This window comes from Pan troglodytes, chromosome 3 (assembly GCF_028858775.2).
Source record: "Pan troglodytes isolate AG18354 chromosome 3, NHGRI_mPanTro3-v2.0_pri, whole genome shotgun sequence".
Lineage (NCBI taxonomy): Eukaryota > Metazoa > Chordata > Mammalia > Primates > Hominidae > Pan > Pan troglodytes.
In genome coordinates, this window is record NC_072401.2 from 7,016,947 (window position 1) to 7,033,618 (window position 16,672).

The 16,672-nt window shown below is 47.1% G+C and overlaps 1 protein-coding gene across 1 annotated transcript; it reads left to right on the plus strand.

Annotated features, from left to right (window-relative positions):
• The first annotated feature begins 371 nt into the window (after nt 1-371).
• On the plus strand, nt 372-5,337 carry S100P (S100 calcium binding protein P). The gene is made up of 2 exons (XM_003310242.6): nt 372-2,232; nt 5,060-5,337. The coding sequence occupies exons 1-2, from the start codon at nt 2,095-2,097 to the stop codon at nt 5,207-5,209; spliced, it is 288 nt and encodes a 95-aa protein (XP_003310290.1). The 5' UTR covers nt 372-2,094; the 3' UTR covers nt 5,210-5,337.
• The last annotated feature ends 11,335 nt before the right edge of the window (nt 5,338-16,672 follow it).

Here is a 16,672-nt window from a genome sequence, read left to right on the forward strand (position 1 = left end):
GCACTCCAGCCTGGGTGATAGAGCGAGACTCCATCTCAAAAAATAAATAAAAATAAATAAATAAATAAAAATTTTAAAACAAAGTGATGACCAGACGGGCCCACATGGTGAAACCCCCAAAAAATTAGCCTGGTGCAGTGGTACACGCCTGTAGTCCCAGCTACTCGGGAGGCTGAGGCTGGAGAATCGCTTGAACCTGGGAAGTGGAAGTTGCAGTGAACTGAGATCACACCACTGCACTCCAGCCTGGGCAACAGAGTGAGACTCCATCTCAAAAAAAAAAAAAAAAAAAAAAAATATATATATATATATATATATAAAATGCAGTGAATGCCCTTCCTGTGGAGCACTGCCTCTGGGGTAGGGAGCCTCCTTCTCTCTCCCACTCCTCTGGCTGGGGTGGTAGGATGGTGGCCTGTGCTGTGCGACCTTATCCCAAGAGGGAACTGCCCAGCTCAGGAGTGAGCAGAATGGACCTGTCCCTGCTCCCCAAGGGGTCACCAGTGGGGCCAGTCTGAGCCTCCACTGCAGGACACCTGGGCAGAGGCAGTGTGTTCTGAGAAAGCCGGCTCTTGTGAGACCTGCTGCTGCCATCGTGCACCAAGGTTTTTCTATGTTGAGCCACAGCCCCATGGGGAGAGTCTCGGCCCATGTGCTGGTGGAGGCTGTGTTGGGAGAGGTTAGGGAACTTGCTGGAGGCTGACACTCTGGAAGATCTCTGCTGAGAGAGAGGCCTTTGAGTGTGGGCCTACTTTGACTGGGACAGCATGTGAACACAGGCCCCTACCTCCATGCTCCTTACCTCCATGCTCTCCAGGACTCGCTCAGCCTCCCAAGCACAGACCCTCTGAGTACCTCCGCTATAGAGACGGGGAGAGGTGTGACTGTGCCTGAGGCCAGAGTCCCTGACTCTGCCCAGAGTCCCAGGAGCCTTTGTGCCGTCTAAGCCCTGTGGGTGCTCTGGGTTTGGTAAGTGCCGGGGCTCAAAAAACAACACCCCAACGTGGAAGCCTCAGAAACAAAAGTTTCTCTGTCCTGCTCCCACCCTCCTGTCTCCAGCTCCTCCTCCTCTGAGAGGCTTCCCCAAACCCTGCCATAAAACCCAGAAATATGACTCCAGTTCTCCACTCCCTCCCCTTTCTGTGTAGAAGCCAGCCTAAAGAAACCCTCTGGCCTGCTTTATTTGACTGTAGGTCATAAGAGCTCCATTCCAGAAAGGGTCCTACCCCACACCTAGAAGGAAGGAGAGCTGCTCAGAGAGGCCCCAGGGAATCTGACTCAACAGGCCCTACCAGGTTCTCCTCTTGGTCTGTGAGCATCCGGCCTTACTTTTGTATCCAATCATATTTCCATACTTTGCTGAACTGTGTTTATGGACAGTTTCCACCAGATCTTTGGATCTTCATCTTGAAGGCTGCCGTGCCACATAAGCTATGATCAAATACATCTGTTATGCTCTTCTCCTATTCATCTGCCTTCTGCCCGTTGATTTTCAGCAGACTCCCAGAGGATGAAGGGGAGTTTTCTGTTTGGCCCCACAGGGGAGGAGCGAGCGAGATTGACGTGGAAGCTGGGCCTCTGAAGGACACAGAGTGCTCTAAGAAAGGGACGATGGGGCAGATCCATGTTCACAAACACGCCCATGTGAGTTCACTCTCAGATGTCTCCTCGTGTCAGCACGCTGGGTGCCAGCACGCTCTGATATTGACACAAAGGGCCACGGAGTCACCACTCACTCCACACACACTCACCCCGTGCCCACTTACCCAGGGAGGGCCAGGAATGAGGATGCCACTGTGGCTCAGTGATGGCGCCGAGACACAGGTGAACACTGTAAAATGTGGATGCCTGGAGGCAGCCCACACCCTGGGCCTTGGCTGGGGGAAAGGTTCCAGAAACGTCATCACAACGATGCATTTCATCAGAACTGAGCACATGAATGGGGAGGGGCAGGACTTCCTGAATGTCCCAACCCCACTGTCCCACCCTCTGTGTCAATATGAGGCTGCCTTATAAAGCACCAAGAGGCTGCCAGTGGGACATTTTCTCGGCCCTGCCAGCCCCCAGGAGGAAGGTGGGTCTGAATCCAGCACCATGACAGAACTAGAGACAGCCATGGGCATGATCATAGACGTCTTTTCCCGATATTCGGGCAGTGAGGGCAGCACGCAGACCCTGACCAAGGGGGAGCTCAAGGTGCTGATGGAGAAGGAGCTACCAGGCTTCCTGCAGGTGAGCCAGGCCGGCAGTGCTGGACTCAGCGGGGGCTGGGGAAGAAGGGGAAGGCGTGGCAGGCAGAGGGCTGAGAGCTGCGGTGGGGTCGGCGGTCAAGGGGCTCAGATGCAAGAGGGACAGATCCTGAAATGCCCTGGAAGCCCAGCCAAGGAAAGGACCCACCCTGGCATCAAGGCAGGGGACGCCGGAGCATCTGAGCAGGGAGAGGGTGTGGTCAGCTTGATCCTTGAAACATGGAGTTGACCCCAGTGTATTTGTGACAGGCCTGGTGGGAGAGTGGGACTCAAACCTGTGCAGTGGGGGCAGGGGCGGAATGCAATCCAGGGCTGCCATTTGCAAGTTTGCCAAGCTTGCCAAGCCCTTGAGCCCTCGGGGCTGTCCTCCAAGGCTGCCGGCCATAAACGCCCCAGCTCTGCCTCCCACTTGCCTGCCTTCCCTGCTCCCATTCCCAGGCCCCTTGTTGCCTGGTATTAGTGGGTCTGGCAGGAAGGACAGGAGGAGGCTCCATCCTGGCACCTGTCTGCGCAGAGCTGCGGACCTCCCTTGGGCTCCCTGCCAGGGAGGAGCCACCGGCCTGAGCCTCACAGAAGGCCCCTCAGGGCGGCCAGGACCAGCTTCCTTCCGCCCGGGGCAGCCTCCGGCTGGGCTGAACAGAAGCCGTCCCCTCTCCGTTTCCCCTTCCCTTTGACCCCTGTCCTCTCCTTCTTTCTCACTGCCCCACTTTCTTCCTTCCTTCCCCTCCCCTTCGGGCCCCACCAGACTCTGCCTACCTGCTAAGGGGCTAACCCACATAGATGCTGATAATCAAAAATGAAAGCCTGACATTTTCAGCCCTAGAATCACTTCAAAGACATGAAACACTTCAGAATATTGCTTCTATTTTCTTTTCTTTTCTTTTTTTTTTTTTTTGAGACAAGATGTCACTCTGTCACCCAGGCTGGAGTGCAGTGGCAGGATCACGGCTCACTGCAGCCTCGACCTCCCTGGGCTCAGGTGATCCTCCCACCTCAGCCTCCCGAGTAGCTGGGACTACAGGTGCATGTCACCATACCCGGTTAATTTTTGTATTTTTTTTAGAGACAAGGTCTCACCATGTTGCCCAAGCTGGTCTCAAACTCCTGTGCTCAGGCAATGCATCAGCCTCGACATCTCAAAGTGCTGTGATTACAGGCGTGAGCCCCGACACCTGGCCTAGTTCTATTTTCTAAATGTGAATTCTGTAAAGATATCTTTTAAAAATAAAGTTCTGTTTTTGGTAGAAAATGTAAAAATAGATAAATATGGAGGGAAGAAATCCCCCCTGGAATACAGACGCTTCCTCTCCCTTCCAGCCTTTTCCCCATATGAACATTGCTGTGAGTGAGATTTATATGCAATGTAATTTCTTTTTGAGCTTAACATTACAACATAAATTCTCAAACTCTGATGTTCATGAAACACCCCAGCCCCACCCTGGGAACTTGGGCTTGGGGCTCGGGGTGTTCTGATAATGATCAAAGTATGAGAATTGAACCCATGAGGACTTTGATCCAAGAAACTGGGGTGTGGGGAGGGGCAGGCGCAGGTGTCCTGGGAACACACTTTGAGAAGCAATGGCAAAGCTGGGGGTCCAGCTAGTGTGTTACATTAGAATCACCTCGGGGAGGTCCCGGGTGCCCTTCTCAGCCCTCCCTCCGGAGGCTGCTGAAGCCCAGCAAAGCCGGAGTCAGAGAACAATGTCCGCCTGAGGGCAGGGCTGGGCTGGCCTTGTGGCCCTATCTGCTCCGTGCCCAACCCAGCACCCCGCACAGTCGGAGCTTTGTAAATACGAGGTGACTGTCTGCCTACAAACTTTGTAAACATCACTTGAAATGGCCGCAGGGTATTGTGACGTGGCCATATCACTATTTGTTTGCTATTGAATTTGTACTTCCCTGCCTTACTTTTGCTACCGCAAACCATGCTGTCACTAAGGTCTTCATGCACACAGTTGTGTCTTGGTCAGATGATCTGTTTCTACCAATTTTAATTGTGTTTTTTTCCACCTGGACACACAGTTCTCTGGCCCAGGGCTGGGTCATCAGCACACCCTGCTGCTGCTGTTCAGATCTGCATCCTGGTCCCGCTTGGTCCCATAGTGAGAACGCTTTGCTATCACATGGGCAGGCTCTGAGAGCCCTGCCGGCCTGGCCTTCTCAAAGAAGACCTGAGAGCTTGGGACCCAAGCAGAGAGGAAGAACAGGGCTCAGGGTGCTTGCTCCATGCTCGCTCCACACCTGGGGCTCAACCCTGGCTTTCCCCAGCTCCCTGTGTGACTTCAGGGCAGGTCCCTTGGGCCCTCTGGGCCTTATCATCTTCATCTGTAACAGGGCGATGCCTCTGCCGTGTCTGGTGGTGTTGAGGAGTTCCTGTTTGTGTAAGCAGCTAGTTCAGTGCCAGCACGAGATGGGAGGCCCATGAAGTTAGCAGTGCACAAAAAATAGAGCAAAGACTGGATGCATTTCCTGAGAACAACCATCACTGTAAAGCACTTTACAAATCCAAAGACAACCCCCGGCAAAAACTCAAAATGAAACTCCCTCTCGCAGAGCACAATTCCAATTCGCTCTAAAAACATTACAAGTTAGTTCATGTCATGCCAGATAGCTGAAGGCAGCTCACAAGTTCTTAAGGCCAGGAATGCCATGTGTCTGCTATGCACAGCTGGCCCTGGCCCTGAGCCTGAATGACAGCAAAGGTGACGCTGGTGTGGGTGCCCTGCTCCTGCCCAGCAGTGGTGCTTGGTGGAGGCTGAGGCCCTGCACAGGCATCCTCACTGCTGACCTTTGGCCTCTCTCTCCTCTAGAGTGGAAAGGACAAGGATGCCGTGGATAAATTGCTCAAGGACCTGGACGCCAATGGAGATGCCCAGGTGGACTTCAGTGAGTTCATCGTGTTCGTGGCTGCAATCACGTCTGCCTGTCACAAGCACTTTGAGAAGGCAGGACTCAAATGATGCCCTGGAGATGTCATAGATTCCTGGCAGAGCCATGGTCCCAGGCTTCCCAAAAGTGTTTGTTGGCAATTATTCCCCTAGGCTGAGCCTGCTCATGTACCTCTGATTAATAAATGCTTATGAAATGATCCTGGTCTCAGAGAAACTGGTTATTTCCTTAAAACCTCAGTGTCCTCTCCCCACAAAACAGAATTCACTAATTAAACTTGTCATTTCATTACTCATTGCCTGCCTGCAGTGGTGAGACAGATGAAGAAGACAAGGCAGTCGATAAAAATCCATTGGTTGGCCATCTTCTGAGTGCCCACTGAGACACAGTCCCACCTTTGGCCGTGTGAATGCCACCATGTCCTGGACCCAAGGGAGGCTCGGGTACACACATCCATGTATTTATTCATCTACTTCGTAATTCATTTAGTCGGTCATGTAGCCACTCATTGAACCTGGGCCCCTCCATCTCTCCAAACAGCATGTTTTTTTCAAGTAACATACTTTTAATATTTATTTATTTATTTTTGAGACGGAGTCTCGCTCTTGTCACCCAGGCTGGAATGCAATGGCGCCATCTCAGCTCACTGCAACCTCCGCCTCTTGGGTTCAAGTGATTCTCCTGCCTCAGCCTCCCGAGTACCTGGGATTGCAGGCGCCCGCAAAACCACACCCGGCTACTTTTTGTATTTTTAGTAGAGACGGGGTGTCACCATGTTGGCCAGGCTGGTCTCGAACTCCTGATTTCAGGTGATCTGCCCACCTCAACCTCCCAAAGTGCTGGGATTACAGGTGTGAGCCACTGCGCCTCACAAAGTAACATATCTTTTTTTCTTTTTTTTTTTTTTGAGATGGAGTCTCACTGTATTGCCCAGGCTGGAGTGCAATGGTGCGATCTTGGCTTACTGCCAGCTCCGCCTCCCAGGTTCACTCCATTCTCCTGCCTCAACCTCCTGAGTAGCTGGGACTACAGGTGCCCACCACCACGCCCGGCTAATTTTTTGTATTTTTAGTAGAGACAGGGTTTCACCGTGTTAGCCAGGATGGTCTCGATCTCCTGAGCTCGTGATCCACCCACCTCGGCCTCCCAAAGTGCTGGGATTACAGGCTTCAGCCACCACGCCCAGACAGTAACATAGTTTTAATGATGCAATGCTATTTTTGCCACAAAGACTATGAAACACCATAACAGAGAAACAATGAATTCCAAGAGAGCATTAGAATCATCAGTGAACAACTGCTCACATCACCTGTATTTAGTTTTACGACACTAATGTTGGGAGCACCCAAAAGGACTCAAGCGAGGTCTTGGATGATAGGTAGGTAACTGGATCTGGTTTTAGGACTCCTATCATTTTTTGGATACCCGGTATTTAAAGCCTCTTGCTATGTTTGAAGACATTTTCACTAGAGAAGATCTATCACCAAAAGATCCTGAACTTGGAGGTGGACACAACAATACGAGGCTTTGGTGGATCCCTCTTTGGAGAAGGGACTGCAGATTGCAAATATTTTTGCTAGAGAGAGAGTCATGTTAGGTTAGATGGGAGCAGATACACACATTTAAATAAAGTAAAAACTAATAATGAGGGAGAAGTAAAGTTAATAATGGGGGAAACAAAAGGGGTGGACTGCCAGAATGGAAATCTTTGTTTCTTTTTTTCTTTGAGAGACGGTCTTGCCCTGTCACCCAGTCTGGAATGCAGTGGTGCTATCGTGGCTCACTGCAATCTTTTTTTTTTTTTTTTTTTTTTTGAGACGGAGTCTTGCTCTGTCGCCCAGGCTGGAGTGCAGTGGTGCGATCTCAGCTCATTGCAAGCTCCACCTCCCGGGTTCACGCCATTCTCCTGCCTCAGCCTCCCGAGTAGCTGGGACTACAGGTGCCTGCCACCAAGCCTGGCTAATTTTTTGTAATTTTTAGTAGAGAAAGGGTTTCACCATGTTAGCCAGGATGGTCTCGAGGCTCACTGCAATCTTAAACTCCTGGGCTGAAGCAATCTTCCTGCCTCAGCCTCCAAAGTAGCTGGGACCACAAGAACGCACCACCGCGGCTGGCTAATTTTTTGTAGAGACGGGGTTTTGCTATATTGCCCAGGTTGGTCTTGAACTCCTGGGCTCAAATGATCCTCCCAACTCAGCTTCCCATAGTGTAGATGTTACAGGCGTGAGCCACATGCTCAGCCTGTTTTTCTTTTTTCTTGCTGTTTAACAAATTAGTTACCGTCCTGTAAATGACAAACCACCCAGCTTATCAGTTCTGGGGGGAGGCAGAGCCCTCACTCCCCAGCCTCTGTCATAGCTGGGATGCAGGCACCTGACCTGGACTCTCCCAGACTTTATTCTCACCCCAGACTTGGAATCAGACAATTGACACAAACAGGCAGAGACCTGAAAAACCTCTTATGGGTTTTGCAGCAGCGCCATATGAGAGGTTTCTGGCTATGTAGCTATGAACCTCGTCCTCCAGGACTCTTAAAGGAGACAAGTCTTTTGTAAATCAATCACCTAGGCTGAATTTCTATGCTTTGTGACTAAGAACCCAGACTACTGGAGCAGGAAAACAACAGCGTGCCACTTCCTCCAGGTGTCCTTCCTGGGTTATCTCTGACAGGTCTTGGTAATTCCTGACCTTATCTCTATAAGGATATAGAGACAACAGGGCCCATCCCTCCTCAATCTTTCTCTCATCTCTCCTCAATCTTTCATTCATTTCATCCTAGCTTCTTGCCCCGCACCAAATGGGAGATTACGTCTGGTTTGGAATTCAATTCCCTGCCCCAGGAGACCAGCCTCCCATGGTGCTCCATCATTGATTTCTGTTCAGGGTCTTCTGAGCAGGCTGCAGATGCCTCGTTCCTGGAGGTAAAGTCCACAGTCACTTCTCCGGAGTTTATACCAACTCTGCATGAAGCAAAAGCCAGGTCCAAACAGTAGGGTTTGTTGTTGTTGTTGTTGTTGTTTTTGAGACAGGGTCTCACTCTGTAACAGCCCAGGCTCAAGTGCAGTGGCATGATCACAGCTCACTACAGTCTTGATCTCCTGGGCTCAAGTGATCCCCCCACCTTAGCCTCCTGAGTAGCTAGGACTACAGGCATGTGCCACCACACCTGGCTAATTGTTTTTTATTTTTTTGTGGAGACAGGGATCTCACTATGTTGCCCAGGCTGATCTGGTACTCCTGAGCTCAAGCGATCTTCTCACCTCAGCTTCCCCAAATGCTGGGATTACAGGTGTGAATCAATGCACCCAGCCCCTAAACAGTATTTTTTAATACTGCAAGGAATTTATTGGAATGAGGGTACCATCGTTTGCTCATTGTTAAAGATACTGTTCTTCATATTTTTGTAGAATGTATGTTCCTATTTTTGTTTTTAGAAAGTATGCTACAATTAACATTTTCATGTATAAAGCTTTGTCTTTTGGGGTTTTTTTTTTTGTAAGATGGGGTCTTACCATGTTGCCCCGGCTGGTCTCAAACTCCTGGCCTCAAGTAACACTCTTGCCTTAGCCTCAAAAGTGTTGGGATCACAGGCGTGAGCCACTGTGCGTGGCCAAAGCTTTGTCTTAAGCTCAGATAATTTCTCAAAATCAAATTCCATTTTTTACCTGGGATTACTGGATCAAAGGATAATTTTTTATTGTGGCATCAACATAAAATGTACCATCCTAACCATTTCCAAGTGTACAGTTCGGCAGTGTTAGGTATACTCACATTGTGGTGCAGTCAGTCTCCAGAACTCTTTCCATCTTGTAAAACCACAACTCTATCCCCACTAAACCCTCACTCTCCCTCTCCTCCTCTGGCCGCTGGTCCTGACGATTCCACTTTGTTTCTATGAATTTGACTCCAGGAACGTCATATGACTGCAATCACACAGGATTTGTCCTTTTGGGACAGGCTTATTTCACTCAGAATCATGTCCTCAACGTTCATCCGTGTTGTAACATGTGTCAGAATTTCTTCCTTTATAAGGCTGAATAGTCCACTATGTGTATACACCAGACTTGCTAATTGCTAATTCATCTGCTGATGGACAGTTGGGTTGCTGCCAGAATTTTTATTTATTATTATTATTATTATTATTTTGAGACGGAGTCTCGCTCCTTCGCCCAGGCTGCAGTGCAATGGCGGGATCTCGGCTCACTGCAACCTCTGCCTCCCGGGTTGAAGTGATTCTCCTGCCTCAGCCTCCCGAGTAGCTGGGATTACAGGCTCCCGCCACCACACCCGGCTAATTTTAGTATTTTTAGTAGAGACGGAGTTTCACCATATTGGCCAGGCTTGTCTCAAACCCCTGACCTCAGCTGATCCGCCCGCCTCGGCCTCCCAAAGTGCTGGGATTACCGGCGTGAGCCACCGCGCCCGGCCTATAATTCTTTTTTAAACAAAACATTTAACCAACTGTTTCTCCACTGCCCTGCTTGGAAACCAATAGGCAGCCAGTCTCCTTTGTGATGCTTTCCTGTAGAAGCGGCAGCCACCTGAGGCTCTCCTGGCTCTTGGGCTCTCGCCAGCGCCCCCTGCAGCTGCTTTGCAGAATTGCTCCTCAGGCTAAGCTCCCTCGGTTACCTAGCCAGCGCATTTCCACCCCTCCAGAATGTCAGATGTTTGGGTGCTGGGATTGCCATGGCCTACCTAACTGCTCAACAAGCACAATTCTTTTTTTGAGACCGAATCTCACTCTGCAGCCCAAGCTGGTGTGCAGTGGCGCAATCTCGGCTCACTGCAACCTCTACCTCCAGGTTCAAACGATTCTCCTGCCTCAGCCTCCAGAGTAGCTGGGACTACAGGTGCCTGCCACCACACCCTGCTAATTTTTTGTATTTTAGTAGAGACGGGTTTCACCATGTTGCCCAGGGTGGTCTCGAACTCAACTCCTGAGTTCAGGCTATCCACCTGCCTCAGCCTCCCAAACCGCTGGGATTACAGGTGTGGGCCACCACGCCTGGCCAACAATTCTGAATTAAAATTTGAAACGTACAGAAATAACAAACTTATGGAAAAGTTAGAAGTACAGTACAAATAACTATTTTTCTGAATGATTTAAGAATAAGCTGATGCACCACCCCTCAATGCATTAGTGGAGAGAATCCTCCACAGAAGATTCTCCTAATAACCACAATGCCACCATCAAAGTGAGAAAATTAACACTGATACATCACTACCATTGAATCTTAAGCCCTCATTCAAGTTTGCCAATTGTTCTATGTCTTTTTTTTTTTTTTTTTTTTTTTTTGTGATGGAGTCTCACTCTGTTGCCAAACTGGAGTGCATTGGCGTGATCTCAGCTCACTGCAACCTCCGCCTCCCAGGTTCAAGCGATTCTCCTGCCTCAGCCTCCTGAGTAGCTGGGACTACAGGCGTGCACCACGCCAAGCTATTTTTAGTAGAGATGAGGTTTCACCATGTTGGCCAGGATGGTCTCAATCTCTTGACCTCATGATCCACCCACCTCGGCCTCCCAAAGTGCTGGGATTACAGGCGTGAGCCACCACGCCTGGCCATAATGTCTTTTATAAAACAAAAAGGTCACTTTTATAGGAAAAAAGCAACATTTCTGCATTTAGTTGACAAATCTCCTTGGTCTTCTTTAATCAGGTACAGTTCCTCAGTTTTTCCCAGACTTTCATGACCTTGACACTTTTGAAGATCACAGGCTTCCCCCATAAGTAGAATTTCCTTCAGTTTAAATTTGTCTGATGTTTCCCCATGATTCAGCCCAGCTTATGTATCTTTGGCAAGAATATCTTGGAAGTGATGCAGTGTTCTACTCATTGCATCACATCAGATGGCACAAATTTCAAGTTGTCCCATTGCTGATCATGTTTACTTTGTTCACTTAAGATGGTGCTTGAAGAAACAGCCATATTGTCCCAGAACTGGGACAAGGAAAGTACAAGATGTATCTAGAACACCTCTTTGGCTGTGACACAAAGCAAGGGTGTGTTCAAAGAATAACTGGGATATGTCAAAAAGAGGCACCAGCCAGCTTGAATGGGCTCCCACTGGTCAAATCACAGACTTCTCCAATATAGAGTTATTTTTTTCACTTTTTAAGAATGCACTTTTTTTTTTTTTGAAACGTAGTCTCACTGTCTCTCAGGCTGGAGTGCAATGGTGTGATCTCAGCTCACTGCAACTTCCACCTCCCAAGTTCAAGCGATTCTCCTGCCTCAGCCTCCTGGGTAGCTGGGATTACAGGCATCCACCACCATGCCCGGCTAATTTTTGTATTTTTAGTAGAGATGGGGTTTCACTATGTTGGCCAGGCTGGTCTCCAACTCCTGACCTCAAGTGATCTGTCTGCCTCAGCCTCCCACAGTGCTAGGATTACAGGTGTAAGCCACCATGCCTGGCCACTTTTTAGTAAGTATTTTTAGAGAGGAATTTTGAAACTATGTATATATTCTGTTCCTCATCAAGCATTTAATTTATTCATGTATTCATATTTGTGAACTCCTGGTTACCCATATTATTCAGTGGGTTGTAACCTGTTAGTAGCATTATCTGTTCTGATGCTCACATTGTCCCTGATCTGATCAATGGGAGCCCATTTCAGCTGGGGCTTCTATTACCCTCTGACATGTTCTCAACATTCTCTGAACACATCCTTGCCTTCTGTCATCACAAGATGTTCTAGACACATTTTGTACTTTGCTTGCCCTAGCTCTGGAACTGGCCATTTCTCCAAGCAGCCCTAGTTTCTTGTAATGGAAAATGCTATTTAGAAGCCAAGATCTGGGAGCTAGGTGTGCTCATTGTTATTGAAGTGTCACTGCCCCCAGCCTCTCTTAATGGAAATAAGTAGGGAATATTTGTAAGTATAATACATAACTTTAGATGGCTACACATACCTATAGTTCTATATCTTATAGATATCTGAAGTGTGTGTGTGTTTGTATGTTTGTAACTACAAGTTCACACAGAGACTTCCATTCAAGTTCACACAGAGACTTCCATTTTCAACATAATACCACAGGGTCCATTCTAGCTTTCTTTTTACATTTCTTCCCCTCTGCTGGTACCTGGTCTCCTGCAGAAACCTTTTCCCTGCTCAGGTTCTGAACCCCATACCAGTCTGTCCCCTGCACAGACACCCTCCTTGCCTTTCAGGCTGAGTCAGGTGAAGGACTGGCTTCTGTGGATACCCATCTCTCCCTGTTCAAACTGCACCAACTGTCCCCATGTGTGCATGCTCTCTTCATCCCACTGGGCTCATGCCCCAGAACACCCCCTTGGGAACTCCCTCCTCACCCTGCCTGGGCTCTGACCTCCCAGGCTAGATTTCCCTTCCCCCAAACCTACCCACAAATGGATGTCCTGCTCACACTGCTCAAATCTGGTCTGTCCACACTGGAGACCATCCACTGCCAAAATAAATAAATAAATAAATAAATAAAAATAAAATAAAATAAAAGCAAAGCCATACACACACAGATACCCTCTTCACCCTGCTCAGAGGACTCTGACTCCCACACCAGGCTCTGACCCCCTCTACTTCCCACCATGGGGATGCCTTCTCTACCGTTCTTGAGCTCTGAGCCCTGATCTGGGCACCATGGCTTCCCACTCCCCAACCAGGACACCTACATCATTATTGTGTGTGTATCCTGTCAATCTTCATTATTCATTATTTTGTATTTGCAAATTCATCTACTTTCTAAAATCTATACGGAACCCCAAAATCAACACTCTTGGCACTTTGCTAGTCATTTGTAGACACGTGCAGGGCAGCAAAAAATCTGAGTCATCTGACATTCCCAGTTGGGGTCAAACAAGGTGACTCTGCCTTCTTGTTTCAGCTCTCATGCTGTAAACAAGTTCCTTTTCACAGTCTACTCGGTGCCACATTTTTCTCATTTTGGTGCTTTTTGTTGGTTATTTTGCTGTTTAAAATGACCCTCAAGTCTCATGCCGGAGCACTGTCTAGTGTGCCTAAGCATAAGGCGGCTGTGATGTGCCTTACAGAGAAAATATGTGTTAGACAAGCTTTACTGAGGCATGAGTTACAGTGTTGCTGGCTTTGAATTCAAAATTAATGAATCAATAATATATGTTAATTATGATGTCTTTAAACAGAAACACAAGGTTAAACATGGTTACGTATGGATCAGCTGATGAAAAATGCAGCCAGGGGCTAATGGGAACCTAATCCTCTATTTTCCTTAGGGGCAGTGAAGTACTATAGTTATTTGCTAATTCAGTGTTTATGGTGACTTTATATAACTACTGCAAATAATGACAACTGACTGTAAACAAACATAGACATGGCACATTTTAAAGAAATTGCAACTGCCTAACAAATTGCAGCCCTGAACGCACGTCAGTATCCATATTCTCTGTGGCTTCACCCAGAAAGCTGATAGTGTTTAGGGGAGTTGCACATGGAGGCTGTAGAGGTTGGGGTTCAGAGACAGCCAGACCTTGGATGAGGTAGGTATTAGAGGAAATTTGCAAAGAGGTGGAAGACAAGTCATGAGGCAGGAAAGTTGGAACATTCTGAAGATGAAAATTTGGGAGAGGACCAGGGAGGGCGTTTAAATTTAGGGTGACTGAGGAAAACTAGGATGAGACAGCTCTGGAGATGGCAGAAATTCTTGAATATATTCTACTACATATGTTGAATACATGAATAGCTTTAGCACTTATTTATCTTGCTTATTGTGTTTCTCCACCACTAGAATGAATCCCCAGAAGGCAGAATTTTTGGACTATCTGTTCAGTACTGTATCTCTCAGTAGTTAGAACAGTGCCTGGTATATAGTAGGAGCTAAGTTAATACTGATGAATAAATAAAAACATCTGTGGCAAAAAAAAAATTTTTTTAAGAGTTTCAAGCAGGGAATTGACATAACCTAATTCACTCTAGCTAATTTGTGAAGGAGGAGGATTGGAATAAAACTGAAAGCTGGGAGGCCAGTTAGGAGACTGTCACACTAGTGGCTTGGAGTAGGAAGGAAGGTAGATGAATCCAAGGTGTATTCTAGGCAGAACCAACATACTAGTGGTAGAAGGAATGGAGAGGGGATTGCTGAGGAGGGGTGTCAAGAATGACACTGAAGTTTCAGGCTCAGAAAATTCACCTGAGTTATGTGCATTGGTAGCAGACACAACTAAGTTAATTTACATACTTAATTGGCACTTATTCATTCAATGAGTATTAGATACCAACCAGGTGCCAGGCACTGGTCTAAGTGCTAGGAATTCAGCAGTGAATAAAGTCTCTGCCCTCAAGGGGCTGACATTCTACAGAGAAGTCAGAAAATGCACAAATAATCACACACTAAGTAGTGAAAAGAAAAATGTAAGAAGACAGAGAGTAATAGGGGATGGCCGTGCTATTTTAAAAAGAGTGGCATGGGAAGACCTCTCTGGTACTGTAACATCTGAGCAGAGACTGGAAAAGTGGCATAGTGAGCCATATGGATATTGCACATTAAAAACATTTTCGGAAAAAACAAAACTCTGGGATAAAGCAGTCAAACGAAACATTATTGAAGACTCAGCCATCACTAGCCAGCTGATGCAAGTGAAGGTTAAAGAATTTGCCCAGTCTTTCGGAAGAAACCACAGAATTTCAGATTTTAGAGCAAGGGGAGTTTGGGCGTGAATGACTCACACAAGACAGACCAATGACTTTCAGAGCTACTAACAGAAGCCAATCCAAATTTTCTAGATGACTTTGAAGTTGTTAAAATTCCACTGATACGTCATTCAATGAAAAGAAAATGTGTAAGTTAAATAGGAAATAGAGACAAAACTCTCAATGTATCTAAATTATTTTTTCATCACAGCATGGGTTAAGACAATTAGCCTGTCACTACAATGCTCTGCCTAAGAGCCAAGGCTCAAAAATGATTCAGAACACTCTTCAGGCTGTAAATTTGAAGGAGGCTTAGGAAAAAAAAAACAAAAAACCCTAGGATACTGAACAGATGAAATGCAATCCTATGTATGAATATAATCGATGGTCAGTTAATCGAGGGGAAAAACATACATATACATAGTATATATGCACACGTGTATGTATGTAGCACATATATAGTATGTGTGTGTGTCTATGAGTGTGTATGTACAGGACTCAGATTTTTCACCCCCAAAGCATGTTTTTAAATCCGTCAGGTAACTTGTAAATAACAGCTTTCGCAATCAAGATCCACAATATCCCAAAGAGCAGCTGCTCCTTCAGCCAGCTCCTAAAATTAAGAGAATATGGAACAACTCACCTACAATGTATTAATACATCAATATGAATAAGAAAAAAAAATCCTCAGGTGTTGCAAGCCACTAAGGCTTTGGGGTGAACTGTTACAGCAGTTTAGTCTAGTTGACTGATATAGAAGACCCCAAGTCTTGGCTCCAGAAAAGCCTAGCTGGTCCTTCCCACTCATTCTGCCCCAGTTCAGGCCCTCACTTCCCATCTCTACTTCTGCACCTGCCCCTATCTTCTAGCCCACACTCAAACTCACATTAATCCATACCCAGTCTTGGGTAATCTTCCTAAACTACAAATGTGACGGTCATTCTCCTGATTATCAGAAATTATGGCTCCCCAGCCATACTTCTCGTTTTTACTGAAGAACCCAGACAGGCAGGCACATGAGCAAGGATCTTAGATATCATGACAAAGCCAGAAACAGCTTCTGTAATTTTTCTGTGCTCAGGTACTTGATTTTTAAAATGCCTATTTTACACATTAATCCAAAACGTGTATCTGAGCTTATTATGATCATGTATCTATTTTTATGAAATTAGATTTAGTAATTCTGGAAATTGTACCATGCCTACACTATGGCTCTGAGCATCCATTAGCACTCTGTGAAGAAACATTCCAGGGTGAAGAAATCTCACTGAAGTACAGGCTTATGAAGATGAATTAACACCTTAAGGAAGACCTCTTGGCCCTGCCTGCCAATTTCACTCTGTCTCCCACAACCCCCTCCACACTCCTTAACATCCAGCTCAATGGCCATCGCCCCAGTGCTGGAACTCGAAAGGCTTTTGCTCACTTTGATCCCTGTCCCTTATATGCCTTCATTCATTTCTACTTTTCAGGTCCAGGTAACTCACCTGCTCTGAATTCACACACTTCCCTACGAAGAGTTGACTCCCTCCTCAGGGCTCCCACAAGATATCCACGCACTCTATGTCACAATTCCTTGTTTCCATTTCTGTCCCACACATTCGCCCCATCCATGTCTTCACCTTTACGTTCCTAGTGCCTTGGATAGGATATGAAGCAAGTTACATTCCCACTGGTTAACTAAACACACTTCCGCTGCTGAAAAGCAGGGGCTTGGCCCAGAGGATGGCCGAAAGTTTTTCTCTTCAGAACTGAGTGTTCTGTCAGCTCATCTCCATAGCACCTTCCAGAAATAATTCTCCCTCAGTTAAACGCTTACCAAGAGCCTTTAACTACAAGCAGTTCAACCCCATTTGATGACACTCAATGAAGAACATCCATTCCAAAAAAA